The 16,547-nt window shown below is 41.4% G+C and overlaps 1 protein-coding gene across 1 annotated transcript in view; it reads right to left on the reverse strand.

Moving 5' to 3' along the window:
• KIF15 (kinesin family member 15) overlaps positions 1 to 16,547 on the reverse strand; it is a 71,471-nt gene that overhangs the window by 14,363 nt on the left and 40,561 nt on the right. The window contains 8 exon segments of the mRNA XM_017876394.1: positions 222 to 323; positions 2,570 to 2,716; positions 7,258 to 7,380; positions 8,214 to 8,318; positions 9,896 to 9,982; positions 10,670 to 10,739; positions 11,729 to 11,814; positions 12,010 to 12,160. Coding sequence (XP_017731883.1) covers positions 222 to 323; positions 2,570 to 2,716; positions 7,258 to 7,380; positions 8,214 to 8,318; positions 9,896 to 9,982; positions 10,670 to 10,739; positions 11,729 to 11,814; positions 12,010 to 12,160 — 871 coding nt within the window.

Genomic DNA, 16,547 nt, shown 5'->3' on the forward strand with positions numbered 1-16,547 from the left:
AAAAAAAAAAAAAAAAAAAATTCCAGCGACTTAGCTTATTATTCTAATTCTTTTCCAAGGAAATAAAAGACTGGTAGTTTCATCAAGTAAAAAGCAGACAGAGGGTATTAGTGAAAATCTTTTTCTTTAAAAAGACAAAGGTATGGCCTTCGTAATTTCCAAATTTTTATCATTTACAAAACTGTTTCTTCCTCCTGAAATACTCTTTTTCTGAAAAGTACCTGGGGATCCTCAGCAGCAGAATCCATCACATGTTCTAGTTGCCTCATTTTGAAGTTATATTCATTCTTCTTCTGTTCTACTTCCTCTTTCTTTTGATTTAGCTGGGAAAATTGAACAGATACAAGGTTACAACTTAGAAAGAAATATAGAGTGCATGTTCCAAATAGAAAAGACAAACTTCTCATCAGCAATCATCAGGGAAATGCAAATGAAAACCACAATGAGATATCATTTCACACCTGATAGGGATAGCTATCATCAAAAAGATGAAAGATAAGTGTTGGTGAGTTTGTGGAGAAAAGAGAATCCTTGTATACTGTTGGGAATGTAAATTAGCACAGCCATTGTGAAAAATAGTATGGAAGTTATTCAACAAACTAAAAATAGAACTACCGTATGATCCGGCAATCCCACCTTTGGATATATATCCAAAGGAATTAAAATCAGTCTGTTGAAGAGACAGCGGCACTCCCGTGTTCTCTGAAGCATTATTCATAATACCCAAGCTACGGACTCAAATTAACTGTCTATTGACAGGAGAATGGGTAAAGAAAATGTGGTATATACATACACAATGAAATACTACTTAGCCTTAAAAAGGAAGCAAATTCTGTCATTTGTGACAACATGGATGAACCTAAAGGACACTGTTCCAAGCAAAATAAGCCAGCACAGAAAGACAAATACCACATAATCTCATTTATATGTGGAATCAAAAAAAGTTGAACTCATTGAAATGGAGAGTACCGGCCGGGCGCAGTGGCTCAAGCCTGTAATCCCAGCACTTTGGGAGGCAAGACGGGCGGATCACGAGGTCAGGAGATTGAGACAATCCTGGCTAACATGGTGAAACCCTGTCTCTACTAAAAAATACAAAAAACTAGCTGGGCGAGGTGGCGGGCGCCTGTAGTCCCAGCTACTCGGGAGGCTGAGGCAGGAGAATGGCGTAAACCCGGGAGGCGGAGCTTGCAGTGAGCTGAGATCCGGCCACTGCACTCCAGCCCGAGCGACAGAGCGAGACTCTGTCTCAAAAAAAAAAAAAAAAAAAAGGAGAGTACCAGAGTCTGGGGGAGGAAGTGAGGGGTGGAAGGAGACATGAATCATCAATGGGAGATGTTGGTCAAAGGGTATAGTTTCAGTTAGACAGGAGGAATACCTTTTGGAGATCTACTGCAGGGCATGGTGATTATAGTTATTAGGTTGATGCAAAAGTAATTGTGGTTTCTTCCCATGGCATATGGAAATCTACTGTATTTACATTATTTTTTTCAGAACTTGATTAATAATTTGAAAAGCAGTAAGATATTAAAATAAACCTATGATATTTTTAAAAGTAATTGTGAAATCTAACTTGGTTGCTACCATAACCCAATCATCTCCTTTTCTTTTTATTTTTTTTTGAGACAGAGTCTCGCTCTGTTGCCCAGGCTGGAGTGCAGTGGCGCAATCTCGGCTCACTGCAAGCTCTGCCTCCCGGGTTCACGCCATTCTCCTGCCTCAGCCTTCCTGAGTAGCTGGGACTACAGGCGCCTGCCACCACGCCCGGCTAATTTTTTGTATTTTTAGTAGAGACTGGGTTTCACCGTGTTAGCCAGGATGGTCTCGATCTCCTGACCTTGTGATCTACCTGCCTCGGCCTCCAAAGTGCTGGGATTACAGGTGTGAGCCACCACACCTGGCCCCATCTCCTTTTCTCTCACAAATTTATTTATACTTTTAAAAATGATCCAAGTTTCACAAGTAACAAAATGGTCATCTGAGAAAAATACAAAATAAAATATGACAACCACCACCACCAAAAATATGATAAAAGTCAGGCATAACCTCACCAGAGTGGTTAGAACTGGCTGCCATGTGTCAGGGACCTAAGGTGGGTGGGAGGCAGCTGAACAAGTCTCAGTCCAGGTGAGGACACTCCATTAGCCTCACCTTTGTACATGGAGAAGTTGACTAATGCAGAAATGTCATGACAACCTCAACTGTGGATTCCTCCTGTCCACCAGCGTTTTTTTTTTTTTTTGAGACAGGGTCTCACTCTGTCACCCAGGCTGGAGTGCAGTGGTGCAATCTCGGCTTACTGCAACCTCCACCTCCCAGGTTCAAGCAATTCTTGTGGCTCAGTCTCCCAAGTAGCTGGAATTACAGGCGAGCGCCACCATGCCCAGCTATCTTTTCTATTTTTAGTAGAGACAGGGTTTCAAGTCACCATGTTGGCGAGACTGCTCTCGAACTCCTGACTTCAAGTGGTCTGCCTGCCTTGGCCTCCCAAAGTGCTGGGATTACAGGAGTGAGCCACTGCACTTGGCCTCCTGTGTCCCATCTTGAGTGACACCTGTGTGCATCTCACCTTGTGCTGAAGTTCCTGAATCAGGGCCTCCTTCTTGGTCAGTTCTTCCTGGGCAGACTGCAGCAGCACCGAGTGTTTTTTTGAGGCCTCTGTGAGCATGTTCAGCTGCTCAGTGGCATGAGCCAGGTCCTCACAGAGCATATCCCTCTGTTAGGAGGCAATCACCACAGTTTCTTAATTGTGGTACTCCAATAAGGATTCCCAAATCATTACTATGTGCAACTTTTAACAGACTAAGGAAGTTTTATGTGAAAACCTATTTCTTTTGCTTGCGTGCTAATCCATTCTAAGACAAAGTAATCCGCTAATATTTAGATGAATAGGTCTAGACATTAACATTATTACAGTAAACTTATATAGGTATCCCAATTGAGGTTTAACTGCACTGTAGGTTTGAGGTTTAATTGCACTCTCCCCTCACCCCCAGGATCTCAAAGCCAATCTCTCTCTCCTGGGAAGGACGCAAAGGTCTCTTGGTTACTTGTCTCACCAATTGACTCTAGTCCTTTAAATACTGGAAAGTAAATAGCTGTAAAGATGAGCCTCCATCAGCCAGTTGGGGAGGGGGTGGGCAGTTTGCACCAGATTGTGATTCATTGTCATAGACCATCAAAGTTTCAGGAAGTAGCTTTGTGGAAAGTGGCACAGAAAATTAGAAGTCCTATAGGTTGCATACATAATTTCTATGTACACAGTATATGTAATTCCTCCCAAATTAGAGCAGATACTGCTTATCCTTCTTTTCCTTTCCAAATGTACATGTATGTATGTAGGTATGTGTGTGTGTGTGTATATATATACACACACATATATATGTGTGTACATAAACATGGATATACATGGATATACACACATAGAAATACACACATATAAACACACACTTCTAAAAGACTTGACACATCACAAACATTTTTGCATGTACTCACTCTTTTCATTGTGTGGACTCCATTTCATCTTATGGATGTACCACAATTTAATCCATCACTAAATATTTTGGTTGATATGAATTTTTCACTATTCTATGCACTTTATTCTTATATCTAGATTATTTCTTTAGGCTGAATTTTTAAAAGTGCAAACTCAAAGGATATGTAAAAAGTGTAAGGCTATGTATTACCAGACTGCTTCCCCAAAGGCTGAACATAAACTCCTCCGGAAGTCTGAGTAATCATCCTTGTCTGCACATCTTCCTTGGGTCTTAAACTTTACCAGTTATAAGATTAGAAAATAGCTCTTATTTTAATTTGTGAAACTGGCCCAACTCTCCCATAGAACTGATGTTTATGGTTTCTTTTGAATAAACATAGAAATTGGCCCTCCCAGTCTTAAAACTTAAGAAAGTTACATTTGTCTTATCTGAGTTCCTTTCTCAGGGAACCAACCATCAGGCATCCCAGACAAGATCAAGGAACTAAAACTTACCAGATCATGGCAACTGGACAAGTGAGATGCCAGGCCCCTCACCTGTCACGGCTGCCTAACTGACAACCTGTTTCCTGTTAACCAACTCTTCTTCCTTACCCCTCCCTAATTCCTGTTTTCCCACACATGGTTACCTTTCTTGCTATATAAACTCCCAGTTTTAGTCAGTCAGGGAGAAGGATTTGAGACTGATCTCCTATCTTGGCTATGGCACCGATTTAAAGTCTTCTTCACTGGCAGTACTCCTTGACTCAGTGATTGGCTTTCTATGTGGTAAGCAACCAGACCTAGGCTGAACCCCTGGTGTTTCAGGAACATTTGCATGTCTCTGATTCCAAGGAGGTTTTGTGCCACTATATTCATTCCTTCTGTGGGGAGCTACTTATGTCCATTTTCCACCAGCCGTGTTTCTATCCTTCTCATAAGGATAAATTGCAGTGGTAAAATACTTTGTCATCAGTCGCAAATATTTCCCCCTGTTGTTAGAATTTTTGTTTTTAATATTGTATAATCTTCCCTTATGGGTTCTAACCTTTATATCAAGATATTTTCAAAGAGTCACATAATCTCAAGTTTTTTTATGTATTTGTATTTTTTCTTCTCCTGAAAAAAAAATATTTATTTTTTTAGACAGAGTCTTGCTCTGTCGCCCAGATGTAGTGCAGTGGCGTGATCTCATCTAACTGTAACCTCCACCTCCCAGGTTCAAGTGATTCTCAGGCCTCAGCCTCCTGGGTAGTTGGGATTACAGGTGTACACCACCACACCTGGCTAATTTTTCTAATTTTTTGTATTTTTAGTAGAGACGGGGTTTCATCATGCTGGGCAGGCTGGTCTTGAGCTCCTGGCCTCAAGTGATCCACCTGCCTTGGCCTCCCAAAGTGCTGGGATCACAGGTGTGAGTCACCATGCCCATCCCTCCTTTTGTTTTACTAGAGATGGGGGCTCTTGCAACATTACCCAGGCTGGACTTGAACTACTGGACTCAAGCAATCCTCCCACGTCAGCCTCCTGAGTAGCTGGGACTACAGGCATGTGTTACCATGCCTTGTTTGTATTTTTATTTTCTAGTACTTATATGATGTCATCATTTGTACAGAACCCTAATCCATGTAAGAATTGTTTTGGCTTTCGTATCTTTTCAAATTGGTCAGACAATTTTCCCAACACATATATGGACTAAACCCACTCTTTCTTCACTGTTGAGAAATACTTCCTTCTTTTTTTATTTTTTTTTGAGACGGAGTCTCGCTCTGTCGCCCAGGCTGGAGTGCAGTGGCCGGATCTCAGCTCACTGCAAGCTCAGCCTCCCGGGTTTACGCCATTCTCCTGCCTCAGCCTCCCGAGTAGCTGGGACTACAGGCGCCCGCCACCTCGCCCGGCTAGCTTTTGTATTTTTTTAGTAGAGACGGGGTTTCACCATGTTAGCCAGGATGGTCTCGATCTCCTGACCTCGTGATCCGCCCGTCTCGGCCTCCCAAAGTGCTGGGATTACAGGCTTGAGCCACCGCGCCTGGCCAAGAAATACTTCCTTTACCATTACACTGAATTCCTTCATATTTACTGCTGTCTATTTGTGGATGTTCAAAGTTTTGCAATGATCTCTCTCTCATCAGTCCAACACTGGATATGGTTATCATTTATTAGCTTCCAAATCTCTCTGCATTATTGTTTTTCTAAGTTTTGTTGGTAACTCTTGTGTATTTTTTTCAAAGGAACTTTAAAATCATCAGTTTTTTATATTGGGATTTGAGGCCAGGCATGGTGGCTCACACCTGTAATCCTAGCACTTTGGGAGGCTGAGACAGGGGAGGATCACTTGGGTTTAGGAGTTTGAAACCAGTGTGGGCATCATAGTGAAACCTCGTCTCTACAAAAAAATACCAAAAATTATCCAAGCATGGTGGTGCACATCTGTAGTCTCAGCTACTTGGGAGGCTGAGGTGGCAGGATCACTCAAGCCCAGGAGTTCAAGGCTGCAGTGAGCCATGATCACATTACTACACTCCAGCCTGGGTGACAAAACAAGATCCTGTCTCAAAAAAATAAAAATTAATAAATTGGAATTTGAAGTGGAATTACATAAATTTCTGTTTCTAAAACGACAGGGTCTTCCTGTCCAAATCTTCCTTTAGATCCTTTTATTGAGGTCTCTTTTCATGTTGCTTGGAAAGTTTTATGTTCTTAACAATTGTCAAATATTCTCCCTAAGATTTTGATATGCTATAGTATTTCTTTTTTTGAGATGGAGTCTCGCTCTGTCGCCCAGGCTGGAGTGCAGTGGTGCGATCTCAGCTCACTACTGCATCCAATTAAATGCAATTTCCACTCTGTTCCCCTCACAGGGGTCAGTTATAGGAAGTTAACGTGGTGTCACCAAAAATGACAGAAAATAGATTAGCTAGATAAAATACAATAATTTTGGTGAACTTATTATACATGACTACTTGTATCATTATACATTATACAATAATACATTAGTAGTATATAAATACTATCTCCTCAGAGGAGACAGTATACGTATAAGACTGCCAGAGCAGGAAGCTTGGCAGCGTGAACGTGTGTGGAGTGTCTTAGGCACAGCAAGCAGTCAGGGTGGCAGCATGAGGTGCAGGCAGTGAGGTAGAGGTAGAGTGAGCCTGTGTAGTGAAGCATCTTGAGGAACATCAGCTGTATAAGGATTACTTCTTTAAAAATCCTGTATTTATTCATTAATAACTTCCACACACAAATACACATTGTCAGGCCTCTGAGCCCAAGCCAAGCCACCGCAAGTATACGCCCATGATGTGATGCCCAGATGTGACTTGCACATATATACCCAGACGGCCTGAAGTAACTGAAGAATCACAAAAGAAGTGAAAATGCCCTGCCCCTGCCTTAACTGATGATATTCCACCACAAAAGAAGTGAAAATGGCCGGTCCTTGCCTTAACTGATGACATTACCTTGTGAAAGTCCTTTTCTTGGCTTATCCTGGCTCAAAAAGCTCCCCCACTGAGCACCTTGTGACCCCCACTCCTGCCCGCCAGAGAACAAATCACCTTTGACTGTAATTTTCCTTTATCTACCCAAATCCTATAAAACGGCCCCACCCTTATCTCCCTTCGCTGACTCTCTTTTCGGACTCAGCCCACCTGCACCCAGGTGATTAAAAAGCTTTATTGCTCACACAAAGCCTGTTTGGTAGTCTCTTCACACGGACGCGCATGACACACATATTGACAAGTAATAAGGCAAACAAGCTGTGATGCGTTAATACCAACCTCTATGTCCTCAGAAAGTATTCTCAGCCTCAGGGTTTCTTTCAGATCCAGAATATCCACTTCCTGCCTCTTGATCAACACTCTGCTCTCTTCTCTGTCAACCAAAGCAGAGTTGTATTTGCACTGTAGAAAAGAAAGTCATGCTATAAGAGCTGTTTTATTACCTGTTTGTTTCTAGATTAAAATAACAAGAATGAGTCTGGGTTCCAAGGTGATGACAAGATTAACACAAGGTAATTCAATAAATACTTGCTGACTGAAGGAATAGAAGAATACATGCATCAATGGTGAAGAGAAATGGAAAAGTCCTCTAAGTATCAGTGAAAAAAACATCGGGTTTGTCATCTACTGCCTTCAAAAATAAACATGGAGTGCAGCAAGCTCCCTGTAGAGCAGAGGAGTGAGGAGGAGTGACAAAAGACTTCGCCTTGACCCAGAGGAGAAAAGCATCAACACTGAACTCAGATACATGCTGACAAAATAAGTAATTAACTTTAGGAAATGATATTATATCCAATATTGGGGAAACAAACTCACTTTCTAAATTATTAATGTCTCTGAACTTAACTACAATGTGCTACTGTGTTACTTTTTCCTCAAAGTCACTAAAGAACACTACATTTCCCTTAACTGTCATGGCCAACAACCAGCCTGTTTCTTATCCAGTTTATACCGGCAATTCCCAAACAGTGCACAGAGAACATTGTCCCAGATCAGTGAAACCTGAGAAACACTGCAGCCTACATTGTCTCCCGGAGATACATACTACACACTTCCGTAATAATGACTCTGCAAATCCTACAAACACACAAACCTGTTGAGCTTTATTTAACTAGAATTTCCAAACTTATTTGACCACAGAATCTTTTTTTCTGGTGGAGCATATGTTAATCTCTTGAAAAGTCTGTGAAGTGTCTCATGTTCAAATTTAACATCTTGTTGGTGACCGAACTTACATTGATGTCCTTCAGTTCTTCTTTCAGGGTGTCTACAGTTTCTGTTTTCTCACAGACCGATGTTCTTAGCTCCTGGATCTGGTTCATGAGGTCAGCTACAACTTTCTGATGAGGACAGAAATAATATCTTCATACCCAATGACATTGAGGAGAAGAAAAGTTTTAAACGGTAAATCACCTTTCCTAATGGCAATATGGTAAGTCAATTTTATTTTAGTAAAAGGTCATATGTCACATTAGTATCAATTTATATATATTGTCAGGCCTCTGAGCCCAAGCCAAGCCACCGCAAGTATACGCCCATGATGTGACGCCCAGATGTGACTTGCACATATATACCCAGACGGCCAATACCCAGCGGCCCTTGAAGTAAAACTGAAGAATCACCAAAAAGAAGTAAAATGCCCTGCCCCTGCCCTAACTGAAATGACATTCCACCACAAAAAGAAGTGGAAAATGGCCCGTCCCCTTGCCTAATGATGACATTACTTGAAAGTCCTTTTCCTGGCCTTATCCCTGGCTCAGAATACTCACTGGAGGTATATATATATAATATATATATAATATATAAATAATTTTTTTTTTTTTTTTTTTAAATTTGAAGACCGGAGGTCTCACTGGTCACCCAGGCCCTAGAGTGCAGTGGCGCGATCCCGGCTCACTGCAAGCCTCCACCTCCCGGGTTCACGCCATTCTCCGCCCTCAGCCTCCCCAAACTAGCTGGGATACAGGCGCCTGCCACCACCCCAGCCTAATTTTTTGTAAATTTTTAGAGAGACCGGGTTTCACCGTGTTACCAGCATGGTCTCGCTCTTCTACCTCCGGTGATCTTGCCCCACCCTCAGCCTCCCAAAAAGTGGCGGGATTACAGGCATGAGCCACTGCTCCTGGCATCAATTTATATTTTAATGGCTTTATAATTTTTTTTTTTTTTTTTTTTTTTGTGATAGAGTTTTGCTCTTGTTGCCTAGGCTAGAGTGCAATGGTGCGATCTTGGCTCACTGCAACATCCGCTTCCCAGGTTCAAGCAATTCTCCTGCCTCGGCCTCCCGAGTAGCTAAGATTACATGTGCCACCACACCTGGATAATTTTGTATTTTTAGTAGAGACAAGGTTTCTCCATGTTGGTCAGGCTGGTCTCGAACTCCTGACCTCAAGTGATCCTCCTGCCTTGGCCTCCCAAAGTGCTGGAATTACAGGCGTGAGCCACTGTGCCCAGTCTATCATATTTCATTTAATCATTTGTTTTGGTGTTATGAATGTATATGAGCTAGACATAGAAGAATTTTATACCTAATTTTAAACTTGGACATGTATACTATTTTTATTATTCTAGTTAAAGTCAACACCAGGGATTTGAAAATTTGTATCATGGGACTTCGAGTCAACAAGAAAGGGTCACAATAATATCAGCATCCTAGTTAAAACCGTAGGATGCGTTTTAGAAACATTGCCATCCAAAGTGACAGTAGTTTGTACTTGAAGTTACATGGAAAATTAACTTCAGTGGAAGACCTCATTCTCTAGCAACCTTGGAAGATGAGCAAGGCCTAACTGCATACAGAAATATTCATACTATCTGTTGATCACCCTGGGGGTGCAAGAAGAGGTAGGAGAACAAAATGTTAAACTAGCATTTATAAGAAAATGCACAGAAAGATGTAGCTTCAAATTCTACCAACCTTATCAGAATCTCTAGACTTTTCCAGGGAACTGATCACTTTTTCAGTAGCAAGCAAGCTTTCTTCTAGTTTCTGCACTTTTGCCATCTATGGTGAAAAAGAAATATTTTTAGAAGAATAATTAAATCAAAGTTAACCATATACACAGATAAACAAGTTGAAAGCAGCTTCTCATATTATAGAGTCTACGCTAGGAGTAATACTTGAAAATGATAAATCAGGTTGAAAGGCAGTGATTTTGTGCTGTCTACCAGGAGACTACCAACAAATTATTATTGTAACCCTCTGGGAGTTAGAAAAACAAGAGTTGAAAAACAATAGGCCGGGCACGGTGGCTCATGCCTGTAATCCCAGAACTTTGGGAGGCCAAGGTAGGTGGATCACTTGAGCTCAAGAGTTCGACCCTGGGCAACATGGTGAAACCCCATCTCTACAAAAAATACAAATATTTAGCCAGGCATAGTGGTGCACGCCCATAGTCCCAGCTACTCGAGAGGCTGAGGTGTGAAAATCACCTGAGCTTGGGAAGTCAAGGCTATAGTGAGCCATCACTGTGCCACAGAACTGCAGCCTGGGTGACAGAGAGAGACACTGTCTTAAAAAAAGAAGAAAATAATAATAATAATAATAATAGAACCAGCCCCAAATTCCATCTCTTTCTTACTAATTTCCAACATCTGCAAGCTGAAATCATTTTTATAATAAGCCTCTTTAGGGATCAGGAATAAAAGTTATAAACTTCAAATTCTAGAGTTCGAGTAATAGGAAATTTACCTGCTGCTCACACTTGGCCATCTCTTTCTGTTTCTCCTGACGTACAGCCTCAAGAACTTTTAAGATTTCTCTGGAAGAGAAGAATTATCTTTTACCCCTGACTTCATTCAGTGAAAACAGGAACTGAATCTGTTAGTACAGAAGAGATTAAGTGCAAATGAACTTTGTTAGGCACACACTTGGTGTCAGGCATTACCTTCCAGTGGGGATCAGAAATTTGAACCCATTTCTTCAACAATTATTCAATGAGAACCCATTTTGTGCCATGACTGTTTTCCTCAGAGTGTTCAGTACTCCTAAATATAACATATATAATATAGTATTTGTTTATTACCTGTCTCCCTGTGCTAGAAGTTAAAATCCATGAGGACAGGGATGTTTTTGTTCACTGTTTCACCTCTAAATGTTCTGGCATTCACCAGATCAGTGCCTGGCTTGTTGGATATCAGTAAATGTTTGAATGAATGAGTAAATGTCAATTGCTTGTCTCTCAACTGGATGTATGCTCTACGTTTACCACTGTATACCAGGGCCTAGAAGAAAATCGACCTCATAGGAAGAGCTCCATAAGTACCTACTGAATAAACAAATTCTTCTCATTAGAGTGACTCTCAGCCTAGTGATTGAGGAGATTCACTGAGATTACCAAGGAGAGGAATTTGGAAAGAGGGAAGAAATATGGCAGCATTCCTGTTAGGGGACATTCCTGGTGGAAAAGATTTGTAGACACAGAAATAAAATCTGTCTCCTCCTTCCAATAATAAAAGGAATAGTTAGAAGTCATCTTATTATATATTTGCTGTGATTTATTTACAGAAGGCCCTGAGTTCTGATTACCACCAATTCCTATTCATTTAAAAGTACTATAGCTAGTTGTTAAATGTTTTGAAAAATTAAGTTTCTCCACATAGCCATTTATACAAAAGAACCTGCTGTTCCTTTTGGAATGCTTTAAAAAAATAACTCTTTACAGGGTACTGGCAATAAAAAAAACAAGATTAAGAATGTGGTATTAAACAATATTCTAGTATGCTAGTAGAAAAGATAAATAGCACTCACTTAGAACTGTTTTCTTTATCTTCTTCAAACTGTAATGATAATTTGTTATTGCGTTCTTTTTCTGCCTCAAGAAGCTCCATCAAATTCTAAAAGACAACGTTAGATTTTAAGTAACTGTTACTAGTAATGCGCAGTCAACAAACATGTCAAGTACCTTCTATGTGGCAAGCACTGTGGGCAAGTATAGCAAGGAAGGAGGAAAGGACAGTCCTTATCCTACACTCAAAAGGACAGTCACAGATGCAGGACAAATTCACCAACCAATTCCCTTCTTAACGTACGTTCAGATCAGATTTCAGAGTTTCATTTTCTTTTTTGCAGTTTTGGAGGTTTCTTGAAAGTTGGTCAATTTCAAATTTCATTACTTCCTGTAAGTTGTCATAGGAATCCTGTAGGCAGGCTTTGCTCTCAAGCAGCTTTTCGTTTTCTAACCTTTATAAGGAAAATATTTTAAAAATGGTAAATAAACATTTAATGTATTTCTATTAATCAGATCATCTGCACTTCAATTTATCCCATCTACAGCCCATTCCCAACTCACATAAGCCTCAAGTGATATAAGGCTCCTTATGGACCTGTGTGAAATGTCCATAATGCACAAACATGTGAGACACACTGGACCACAGAGTAGTTTGGTAGGAACAGAAAAGACAAGTAGAAGCATTAGCTTGCAGGCATCACTTCCTCATTCTCTCCCCATGGCTTCAACCAGACATGCTTAATTGATTAGCAATTTATAGTGATTAGACTCATTTAGGGGTTTCCAGACCTAACCCTCACGTAAGCCAGGCACTGGCTGTTAATTTCCAAGTTTTATTGATAGCTCAACTCCAACTATTCATACATCCTCTCAGCTCTAGGAACATCAAGATGACAATGTGACTTTGATTTGAGCAAGAGAGAAAATGTCTTTGGCAGATAATTACTGCTTTTTTTTGGTTTTCATCCTCTTATTTCCCTCGAGTAAGCTGTAGCACCCCCAAGAATCCAGAACTTAGCCAAGAACTACCACACAATCAATCTGACCTCTGGATCATTCAAAACAGATGTCCTAGCTTATGTACAGAAGGTTATATTATAATGGAATATCTGGAATATTATATATTATATATGGAATATCTGCTATACTAACTCAAAGCAGAGCAGAAGCAGCAAATCATAAAGTGGTATAAATCAGTTGCTAAAAATAGATACATGGGCAACAGATGGTAGGGAAGGGGAACATATTTACGCATTTATGGCACAAACTATACAGATATAGATATATAAAGTAGACAAAATAATTCAAGAAACACGTAGCAGTGTCGTGCTGTTTCATTCAGAGGCCTTAACAACCACTGAAGGCCACAGTGGAATACAAGCAGCCCAGTAAATGATGTACTTAAACTGGAGACACTGAGAAGGTTAAATTGTGTTCAGTGTATTTAAAAAGCTAGGAAGAGGCTGGGCACAGTGGCTCATGCCTCTAATCCCAGCACTTTGGGAAGCTGAGGTGGGTGGATCGCTTGAGCTCAGGGGTTTGAAAACAGCCTGGGCAACAGGGCGAAACTCTGTCTCTACAAAAAATAGAAAAAGTAGCTGGGTGCACTGGCATGTGCCTGTAGTCCCAGCTATGTGGGAAGCTGAGAGGGGAGGACAGCTTGAGCCCGGGATATTGAGGCTGCAGTAAGCCATGTTTATGCCACTGCACTCCAGCCTGGGTGACAAAGTGAGACACTGTCTCAAAAACAAACAAACAAACAAACCTAGGACGTATTTAATGATGAAAACAGAATTTAAGTACGTACCAAAATATAGTGGATTCTTAACATTTTTTGATGTAGTTCAACTCTGACATACAAACATTTGGAAATTAAGATCCCATGAGATTAGTGACTTCAAAAAATATCACACAAAATAGTTTGAGGTGAGGCCAAGATCATCAGATCCAGTGATTCAGAAGTTAAAAGCTAAGTGTAAGAGAAGGCAACAGTGCACCTGTGATAAGTTATCGATAAATTACCTATTTTGTTTAACTAATTTGAGTTGTGTTACATCACTTGCACTTCAAGTACATTACCGGCCAATCAGAGAGCTAGATAAGTGGACTTGGTGCTGGGGAAATGGGACAGGGTGGTGGAGGCTCTGCTGACCCAGACAGCACGTTCCGTTTCTAAATAGAAAGGAGTGAGTTTTGCAGCAACTGATGCTGCCATGCAGGGATGTGGGCCTAGTGGTACCAAATTGTATGATTTCGCTACAGAATGCTGAAATATAGATTTTATAAGAAAACACTCAATTTTAAAATGCTATGTTCATTTATTTTCTTTAGCCACTGGGCAGGCCTAAGAAAAATGTATGTGAATTAGGCAAGATGGCCAAATAGGAACAGCTGTAGTCTGCAGCTCCCAGTGGGATCGACACAGAAGACAGGTGGTTTCTGCATTTCCAACTGAGGTACCTGGTTCATCTCACTGGGACTGGATGGACAGTGGGTGCAGACCATGGAGGGCGAGCCAAAGCAGAGCAGGTGTCGCCTCACCCGGGAAGCGCAAGGGGTTGGGGAATTTCCCTTTCCTAGACAAGGGAAGCCGTGACAGACTGTACCTGGAAAAATGGGACACTCCCTCCCTAATACTGAGCTTTTCCAATGGTCTTATCAAATGGCACACCAGGAGATTATATCCCGCACCTAGCTTGGTGGGTCTGATGCCCATGGAGCCTGGCTCACTGCTAGCACAGCAGTCTGAGATCGACCTGCGAGGTAGCAGCCAGGCAGGGAGAGGGCCATCAGCCATTGCTGAGGCTTGAGTAGGTAAACAAAGCAGCCTGGAAGCTGGAACTGGGTGGAGTCCACCACAGCTCAGCAAGGCCAGCTGCCTCTATAGATTCCACCTCTGGGGGCAGGGCACAGCTGAGCAAAAGGCAGCAGAAACTTCTGCAGACTTAAACATCCCTGTCTGACAGCTCTGAAGAGAGCCATGGTTCTCCCAACATGGTGTCTGAGCTCTGAGAATGGACAGACTGCCTCCTCAAGTGGGTCCCTGACCCCTGTGTGGCCTAACTGGGAGACACCTCCCAGTAGGGGCCGACTGACACCTCATACAGGTGGGTGCCCCTTTGGGACGAAGCTTCCAGAGGAAGGATCAGGCAGCAATATTTGCTGTTCTGCAGCCTCCGCTGGTGATACCCAGGCAAACAGGGTCTGGAGTGGACCTCCAGCAAATGCCAAGAGACCTGCAGCTGAGGGACCTGACTGTTAGAAGGAAAACTAACAAACAGAAAGGAACAGCACCAACATCAACAAAAAGGGCATCCACACCAAAACCTCATCTGCAGGTCACCAACATCAAAGATCAAAGGTAGATAAAACCACAAAGATGGGGAGAAACCACAGCAGAAAAGCTGAAAATTCTAAAAACCAGAGCACCTCTTCTCCAAAGGACTGCAGCTTCTCACCAGCAACAGAACAAAGCTGGACAGAGAATGACTTTGACAAGTTGACAGAAGTAGGCTTCAGAAGGTCAGTAATAACAGACTTCTCCGAGCTAAAGGAGCATGTTTGAACCCATTGCAAGGAAGCTAAAAACCTTGAAAAAAGATTAGACAAATGGCTAACTAGAATAAACAGTGCAGAGAAGACCTTAAATGAACTGATGGAGCTGAAAACCATGGCACAAGAACTTCGTGACGCATGTACAAGCTTCAATAGTGGATTCGATTAAGTGGAAGAAAGGGTATCAGGGATTGAAGATCAAATTAATGAAATAAAGTGAGAAGAGAACTTTAGAGAAAACAGAGTAAAAAGAAATGAACAAAGCCTCCAAGAAACATGGGACTATGTGAAAAGACCAAATCTACATTTGATTGGTGTACCTGAAAGTGACAGGGAGAATGGAACCAAGTTGGAAAACACTTTTCAGGATATTATTATCCAGGAGAACTTCCCCAACCTTGCAAGGCAGGCCAACATTCAAATTCAGGAAATACAGAGACCACCACAAAGATACTCCTCAAGAAGAGCAACCCCAAGACACATAATTGTCAGATTCACCAAGGTTGAAGTAAAGGAAAAAAAATGTTAAGAGCAGCCAGAGAGAAAGGTCGGGTTACCCACAAAGGGAAGCCCATCAGACTAACAGTGGATCTCTTGGCAAAAACTCTACAAGCCAGAAGAGTGTGGGGGGCAATATTCAACATTCTTAAAGAAAAGAATTTTCATATCCAGCCAAACTAAGCTTCATAAGTGAAGGTGAAATAAAATCCTTTACAGACAAGCAAATGCTGAGAGATTTTGTCACCAACAGGCCTGACTTACAAGAGCTCCTGAAGAAAGCACTAAAAATGGAACGGAACAACTAGTACCAGCCACTGCAAAAACATGCCAAATTGTAAAGACCATCGATGCTAGGAAGAAACTACATCAACTAACGAGCAAAATAACCAGCTAACATCATAATGACAGGATCAAATTCACACATAACAATATTAACCTTAAATGTAAATGGACTAAATGGTTCAATTAAAAGACACAGACTGGAAAATTGGATAAAGAGTCAAGACCCATTGGTGTGCTGTATTCAGGAGACCCATCTCACATGCAGAGACACACATAGGTTCAAAATAAAGGGATGGAGGAAGATCTAGCAAATGGAAAGCAAAGAAAAGCAGGGATTGCAATCCTAGTCTCTCATAAGACAGACTTTAAACCAACAAAGATCAAAAGAGACAAAGAAGGTCATTACATAATGGTAAAGGGATCAATTCAACAAGAAGAGCTAACTATCCTAAATATATATGCACCCAATACAGGAGCACCCAGATTCATAAAGCAAGTCAG

Source organism: Rhinopithecus bieti, unplaced genomic scaffold (genome assembly GCF_001698545.2).
Source record: "Rhinopithecus bieti isolate Rb0 unplaced genomic scaffold, ASM169854v2 scaffold_9581, whole genome shotgun sequence".
Lineage (NCBI taxonomy): Eukaryota > Metazoa > Chordata > Mammalia > Primates > Cercopithecidae > Rhinopithecus > Rhinopithecus bieti.